Source organism: Onychostoma macrolepis, chromosome 03 (genome assembly GCF_012432095.1).
Source record: "Onychostoma macrolepis isolate SWU-2019 chromosome 03, ASM1243209v1, whole genome shotgun sequence".
NCBI classification, from domain to species: domain Eukaryota; kingdom Metazoa; phylum Chordata; class Actinopteri; order Cypriniformes; family Cyprinidae; genus Onychostoma; species Onychostoma macrolepis.
In genome coordinates, this window is record NC_081157.1 from 26103327 (window position 1) to 26111402 (window position 8076).

At 36.4% G+C, this 8076-nt stretch overlaps 1 protein-coding gene across 2 annotated transcripts; it reads right to left on the reverse strand.

The window, feature by feature from the left end:
- Positions 1 to 4318: 4318 nt before the first annotated feature.
- Positions 4319 to 7798, reverse strand: atp5pd (ATP synthase peripheral stalk subunit d). 2 transcript variants are annotated; one of them, XM_058771925.1, is made up of 6 exons: positions 7663 to 7798; positions 6964 to 7095; positions 5640 to 5736; positions 5488 to 5559; positions 4980 to 5042; positions 4319 to 4617 (listed from the first exon to the last, which is right to left on the reverse strand). In XM_058771925.1, the coding sequence occupies exons 2-6, from the start codon at positions 7083 to 7085 to the stop codon at positions 4486 to 4488; spliced, it is 486 nt and encodes a 161-aa protein (XP_058627908.1). In that variant the 5' UTR covers positions 7086 to 7095; positions 7663 to 7798; the 3' UTR covers positions 4319 to 4485. The 2 variants fall into 2 exon arrangements, with proteins under 2 accessions (XP_058627908.1, XP_058627909.1); XM_058771926.1 differs by having other exon boundaries at positions 7659 to 7798.
- Between the last annotated feature and the right edge of the window lie 278 nt (positions 7799 to 8076).

The following is an 8076-nucleotide window of genomic DNA, read 5'->3' on the forward strand; positions in this document are numbered from 1 at the left end:
GACAAAATGAGAAAAAAAAATCCAGAAAATCACATTGTAGGATTTTTAAAGAATTTATTTGCAAATTATGGTGGAAAATAAGTATTTGGTCAATAACAAAATTTCATCTCAATACTTTGTTATATACCCTTTGTTGGCAATGACAGAGGTCAAACGTTTTCTGTAAGTCTTCACACACTGTTGCTGGTATTTTGGCCCATTCCTCCATGCAGATCTCCTCTAGAGCAGTAATGTTTTGGGGCTGTCGCTGGGCAACACGGACTCCAAAGATTTTCGATGGGGTTGAGATCTGGAGACTGGCTAGGCCACTCCAGGACCTTGAAATGCTTCTTATGAAGCCACTCCTTCGTTGCCCGGGCGGTGTGTTTGGGATCATTGTCATGCTGAAAGACCCAGCCACGTTTCATCTTCAATGCCCTTGCTGATGGAAGGAGGTTTTCACTCAAAAATCTCACGATACATGGCCCCATTCATTCGTCCTGGTCCCTTTGCAGAAAAACAGCCCCAAAGCATGATGTTTCCACCCCCATGCTTCACAGTAGGTATGGTGTTCTTTGGATGCAACTCAGCATTCTTTCTCCTCCAAACACGACAAGTTGAGTTTTTACCAAAAAGTTCTATTTTGTTTTCATCTGACCATATGACATTCTCCCAATCCTCTTCTGGATCATCCAAATGCTCTCTAGCAAACTTCAGACGGGCCCGGACATGTACTGGCTTAAGCAGGGGGACACGTCTGGCACTGCAGGATTTGAGTCCCTGGCGGCGCAGTGTGTTACTGATGGTAGCCTTTGTTACTTTGGTCCCAGCTCTCTGCAGGTCATTCACTAGGTCCCCCCGTGTGGTTCTTGTGATCATTTTGACCCCACGGGGTGAGATCTTGCGTGGAGCCCCAGATCGAGGGAGATTATCAGTGGTCTTGTATGTCTTCCATTTTCTAATAATTGCTCCCACAGTTGATTTCTTCACACCAAGCTGCTTACCTATTGCAGACTCAGTCTGGTGCAGGTCTACAATTTTGTTTCTGGTGTCCTTTGACAGCTCTTTGGTCTTGGCCATGGTGGAGTTTGGAGTTGGACTGTTTGAGGTTGTGGACAGGTGTCTTTTATACTGATAACGAGTTCAAACAGATGCCATTAATACAGGTAACGAGTGGAGGACAGAGGAGCCTCTTAAAGAAGAAGTTACAGGTCTGTGAGAGCCAGAAATCTTGCTTGTTTGTAGGTGACCAAATACTTATTTTACAGAGGAATTTACCAATTAATTCTTTTAAAATCCTACAATGTGATTTTCTGGATTTTTTTTTTTTTTCTCATTTTGTCTCTCATAGTTGAGGTATACCTATGATGAAAATTACAGGCCTCTCTCATCTTTTTAAGTGGGAGAACTTGCACAATTGGTGGCTAACTAAATACTTTTTTGCAACACTGTAGATGTTTGTTTTTTGTTTAAAGAAAGTAACCTATTTTATTCAGCGAGAATGCTTTAAATTGATCAAAAGTGACATTTAACACTTAATTTTATTAAGAAAAAAAAGGTTTAACTAAATGGTTTTTATTTGAACTTTCTATTCATCAAAGAATCCTGAGGGGGGAAAAAAGACAAAAAACATTATTTGCTCCCAAAATATTAAGCGGCAAGTCTTCAACATTGATAATAACAAGAAATGTTTATTGAGCAGCAAATCTGAAGAAAGATTTCAGAAGGATCATGTGACACTGAAGACTTGAGTAATGATGCTGAAAATTCAGATTTGCATCACAGGAATAAATTACATTTTAAAATATATTGTTTTATTATAATTTTTTTAACATATACATTTTTCATTCCCAAAATTTTTTTTTTTTTTTTTTTTTTTTAGCTAATGTGCCCCAAACATAGCAATAAGACAAAACAGGGTATGCATTTTTCAAGTTAAAAAAAAAAAAATCACTGTACCACATGACCTGTCATGACTTATTAATTTACTAAATAAAGTTGTTGGTTTCTCTCTCTCTCTCTCTCTCTCTCTCTTTGAACACATTTTCATCACAGCTAACTTTTGTAAATTCTTGCACTCATGCCTGTTAAGCCACAGGATATTGCACCACTATCAGGTACTGACCCAGGATTACTTTACAGGTCACATCTGAGACGATGGGTTCTTACAATGTACAAATTTTGAGTTTTGTCAGAGAGTCATATTCAAGTTCATTTTGATTGTTACTGATTCACATTTTATGATCAAAACATCCAAGGTTCCAGGTACTGTGACATTGCTTTTTTTCAGTTCTCAGAAGCAATTTGTGTATTCACATCCAGCCAGTTGTATGTAGATCCACTGCGCCCTCTAGTGGCTGAGGGATCAGACGGCTCTGTAAACCAAGTTATGATGGGTTGCAGCTATAAAATGTTATAGAAAGGAGGATTTTTGGAGGAAGGCTTCAAATATTTAATCTTCAGAAAAAAAAGTCTCACACACATACAGAGGACATATTTCGTGCTCAAAAGGACATGGAGTTTCTCAAATTTCCGAGCATGGCAAATGAAGGTTTATGATATGGCCTTGAGATGACAGCCATGACTAAAGCTAAGCATCACATAAAAGACACTCACTGCGCAGCTCCAATTTCAATTCATAATTTTAATAGAGTGGTGACCATTAATCAAAGTTACCCAAACTATTTAGCTGATGCATGAAAATTCAAGTTTCGCACAGCATTTTCAGTGAAATATGATTTGAATCTTTAATTTACAGATTACAACAGCCTTTTTGGCTTGAATCTAACATACTTAAATATAATACATTTTCCGCTAGTAAAGAAAAAATGTGAGAGTTTCACAATACTATTTCAGTTTTTCTACTTCAATGAATATTTCTGGATATTTTCAGTGTTCCAGTTAACCAGTTCCCTAAAAAAAAAAAAAAAAATTTTCACTTTGCATTTTAATTCCAATACGTCGAGCTATAAATAAATAAATAAATAAATAAAATAAATAAATCATGGTCGATATCGCTTCAGATTCATTGGAAACTCATTCAAACTGGAAACGGTCAGGTTGATTTTGGCAATTGTAGTAGGTAATCCAGGAACTCCATGCATACTGAAAAAACAATGCACTCATTGTACATACTGTATTAGTCTACTGCAGATATAGTGTAACATGGTAGTATGCTTTTCCCAACATAACCCAGGGCTTCATGCTGCGTTCTGAAGCAGATCAGCCAGTGATGCTGCAGAGCACACAGTTTGATCAGATGAAAGACATGTAGTACATTATTAATAAATGCCAATTTTAAAAGCACACTATAGTTTAAAAGGCCATTGCCAAATAGAGTGGAGCCATCTATGCACTTTATGTCCACTAAGAATAAGTTTGTTAGCTAAACGATTCTGTTGTATGTAGCAACAATTACATCTAAGTGTCGATGCTGTGTGGATTATTGTGATGTTTTTATCAGCTGTTTTGACTCTCATTCTGACGGCACCCATTCACTGCAGAGGATCCATTGATGCGCAAGTGATGTAATGCTACATTTCTCCAAAACCCTTCTGATGAAGAATAAACTCATCTATATCTTGGATGGCCTGAGAGGAAGTACATTTTCAGCAAATACCGTATTGACCCGAATATAAGACGATGTTTTTTCCTCCTACAACAATAGGTGGCGCCAAAAACGCATAAAACGAGTGTGCCATGAAATATGTAATGTAATGTGTGTTGTAAAGATCGCGAATGAAAACAAATGAAAAAGAAAAGCTTACAGCAGCATGATCGTGACTGTCATGTTAGCCTGATGGGACCAAACTTCCTCTGTAAGTGATTTTAAAACATAAGACAGTACCCAGATTTGAAGACTACAATAAGATTTCACGTCTACTGATAATAACATTTTGGTAGGCTACTATGAGTTGGATAGCCTAATTGTTATATAATTCAGATGGGCTACCTGTTATTTCAATGGTATATCAAAATTCATGTCATTGTTGGTACATTTTACCAGTATTTACCATACTTTCAAAACAAAAATTAGAATTGGAAAAATATGCAATATGAAAATAATTTAAGAATAAATGTGTTTTACAGAGAGAGAGAAAAAAAAAACAAGATTTGGTTTTCAAAAAGCCTTTTTCCAACAGGTACATCTGGAAAAAGGGGGGTCGTCTTATATTCGGGACAATACGGTACTCAATTATGGGTGAACTAGCCTAATCCTTTAACAAAAGCATTTATTGGTTAAAATCTTTAACACATCCTTTCTTGGCTTATTGCTTAATATATACTACAAGTAATTTTGCTTCAGTTATTAAAATACAGTGCAAAAATAATTAAAAAGTCATTATTTAAACAATTTATTTTTTATTTTCATCCACAAATAAAACAGTAATGAGTCATTTCACGATTGGAATCACTTCTACAGCAAAAGCATTACTTAAACCAGATTATACAGAGCAACCTCAGACTGAAAGATACATGACTGAAGCTCTGGGTGCTGCTAATAAATTACAGGTCAGCAATAGGCTTGTGTGGCCAGTATGGATGCTTTGCCTTGTCCAGCTTGGTCTCTGGGAAGGTGTCGTTGAGATCTTCTATAGTCATCTGATCGAAAGGAATCATGTTCCTGAACTTCTCAAGCTGCCAAGGACAAACAGTCAGATGGGGAAAAATGAATTTGATCAAATCCAATCATTTTATTTATGAGCAAAGTTTTACTTATAAGCACAGTCTGACATACTTTCAGACACACTGAGCACCTAATGTGCATTTTTGTGCAAGTGCGTTGCTTCTGTCGTTGTCAACAGACTATTCAATATTAATTGGGTCAGCAAACAATCATTATTTATTATAAATATTCATGTTCTGGTCTATCTGCCCAAACATGAAATGGGTTGGTGCTTAAATGCACTTTAGACTAATTTACTAAGATTGGAATAAACTGCTAAATGACTTTATCGACACATTTAACATGATACAGTGACGCTGCAGGTTGAACTTACCGCCTTCTCGTACTCAGCAATGCGAGTTTTAGATGCTTCCAAGTAAGCAGCTGCGGTTTTGTTCTGAAATACATAAACAGTTATTAAAATAATGAATTTGGCCTAGTACAGTAAAACTACCTGTATTTACAAAACGACATATTGACATGCTGTTAAAATTGTCAAGTTTGATTCAAAATTCTGTTCTCTTCAATCATTAATTTGCATTATTACTCAAAAATACACTGAAGTATTAAAATGTCTAAACTTACTGTGGGCAATTTTGCAGTTTATTACCATGTATTGTTATATAGGTGTATATAAATGTAAAGGAATATCTTTGGTTACTCATTTAATCAATAACAATGTGGAAAGCATGCACCGTTTACTAAAAATAGGTTAAAGTGGCTGTTGGGTCGATATGATGGATCCCCCGTGAAACCAATTCGATACACAACCGACATCAACCAATTCAGAGCAAATACATAAATACTGAAAAACTTTAGCTGAGGTATGACAAGTGACTCACAGCTTCCTGCTCCTGGGAATCAATCTTTGCTGTCTGAGTGTCCACTGGCTCAGGGACCGTCAATGCAGCGAACTGTAGATTGAGAAACAAAAGCCTATAAGACACATAGCAGAGCAAAAAAACTGAGAGACTGAGCAACCACAGGATCTCACCTTCTTCTCAAACTCATCCACCATGCCTGCTTTAGCCACAACACTCCTGTAGTGACTCCAATCGATGGTAACTGGTTTCTCTGGCAAGGATGTAAGTCTGCAAGTAAAAATAGTTCGGCGCAAATAATAATCCACTTGTTTGATATGAAATTTCAGTTTCTGTAATTTGCTAAATCTATTATCTAAATCCAAAAACCTGCGTTTGTGTATTTCAGCATTTATTCACATGACTAGTCAAAAGTTTGGAATATTTAAGATTTTAATATTTCTAAAAGTCGTCTCTTCTGCTCACCAATTCTAGATTTATTTAATCAAATATACAGCAAATCAGTAATATTGTGAAATATCATTACAATTTAAAACAACTGTTTTCTATGCAAATCTAATTTAAATATAATTTATTCCCGTGATGCAAGGCTGAATTTTCATCATCATTACTCTAGTCTATAGTGTCCCACGATCCTTCAAAGAAATCAACTTAATATGCCGATTTGCAGCTCAATTATTAACAATGGCTCTTACTATTATCAATGTTGACAGTTTTTGCTGCTTAATACTTTTTTTCCCAGGATTGTCTAATGAAAAGGTTCAAGAGAGCAGCATTATTTGAAATAGAAATTTTGTGTAACATTATAAATGTCTTTACGGTCACTTTTCATCAATTTAATGTGTCCTTAATGATTAAAAGTATTAATCCTGAATGATAGTGTATCACCGTTTCCACAAAACTATTAAGCAGCACAATCTTATTTTTATTTTATTTTTTTGGAGCAGCAAATCAGCATATTTGAAAATAAATTACATTTTTAAATGCATTCAAATAGAAAACTTATTTCAAATAGTAATATTTAACTATATGTTGTAAACGTTGAGACTGAATCGTGAAGCATCACAATGTTGGAACTACACTGACGACGCATCAGAAAATAAAATTTTTGCCTAATATTGTCTCTGACTGGACTGACACAAACTTTGAAACCAGCCTATGTAGAAAAATATTTAAAACAAGGTGCACAAGTAACTGATTTAATATCTTGAGAAAGAAGAATTGCTAAATAATGCATAAATAGCTTTAGTCAAGTCAAGTCCCCCCCCCCCAAAAAAATACAGTACACTTATTACCAGGACAGCCCATTGACCTGCACCTGACCTATGGTGTTTCACTCAAGGGTACAATGATGATGGTTTATGTATTGCCCCTTGATGGTTCAAAGCCAAAAAAAAAAAAAAACAGCACGGCTTTGAAACCACTGGGGTAATAAACGATGTGCTAGTAGAAATCGTGTAGTTGATGTCCTTCATGTAGAGCAGCAGTCAGACTCACTTTGCTGCGATGGAATCACTGCGGGTCTTTAAGCTGTTGAACATGGCTCTCTGGTTCGGTGGGACCCTCTCCGCAAAAGCCACCCAGTCAACGGCCTTCATAGCTGCACGGCGACCTGCCATCTCTCTGCTCCTGCCAAAACATTTCATGCAGACATGGTTATTAAGAATGACAAATACCTTTCACAAGTTTAGCAAATTGAACCAACTGCATGCAAAGCTAATTGTAGGGCCAGCTGGTGTAATAAGACTTTAAATATAATATAATTGTTATTATTATTTTGAAGCCAAGCATTTAATGTTATCCAGATTAACATACTCAACATGTACATCTAATCAGTCACAGCACATTAACATACACTGAGAAACACACCAGCCGTGTGGCTCGAACTTAGCATACTGAAATAAAAATAAAAAACAGGTTTCACACTTAAAAATATTTCATAACAAGATTAATTGTTCTCCGTTCCTATCAGAAATGAGGTTAATAAGAACATCTGCAACTAAAAGCCTTCTGTACACAAGTGAACAAGACAAGGTCAGCGTATGACTTATATAGGATAAACGCAAAATAACCATCCCAAAATCGCGTCATTTCTCATAAACAGGCAAGATAAAGCCTAATGTTAAATATTTATTGAAATGAACACAAACGGCCTTGTAATATTTGTCAAATGAATGAATTTTGACACGTACTTACTGCTCAAGGATCAAGCCGCTGCAATGACAGAAGCGTGATGGCCGCCGGACAGAGAGCGGAAGCGCGGTTAAGAGAGCCGCGCTCGCTGCTGACACCCAGCGGACTGGAGAAGACACGACACTGCGGCGCACTCACACTAGACGGCGCCAGACATACAGACGTTCATCGCTTTAGTTTGTGTAGCTTTCAGGCCATTCGTCTAAAGCTGACAAAATGTACTTTTAGCAGAACAAAATTCTCTTTCAAGTTTTAAGTTTTTTAAGTTTTAATAGGAAAGAGGTCTGCACACATTCAGTCTAAAATATGAAAATAATTAGGCGATTCATTATGTTATTAAACAATTTTAGCTACCTTTATGACAACCTTGGTGTTGCTGTTATTTTAAAATTTTAATGAACTGTTGTGGGACCTCCC

What these genes read in the sequence shown, in the direction of transcription:
- atp5pd (XM_058771925.1), bottom strand. Translation starts at nt 7,085, where the DNA reads ATGGCAGGTCGCCGTGCAGCTATGAAGGCCGTTGACTGGGTGGCTTTT. An exon ending in TGGATGAGTTTGAGAAGAAG is followed by an intron (nt 5,560 to 5,639) that starts GTGAGATCCTGT and finishes CTCAATCTACAG; the next exon opens with TTCGCTGCATTGACGGTCCC. An exon ending in ATTCCCAGGAGCAGGAAGCT is followed by an intron (nt 5,043 to 5,487) that starts GTGAGTCACTTG and finishes TATGTATTTCAG; the next exon opens with AACAAAACCGCAGCTGCTTA.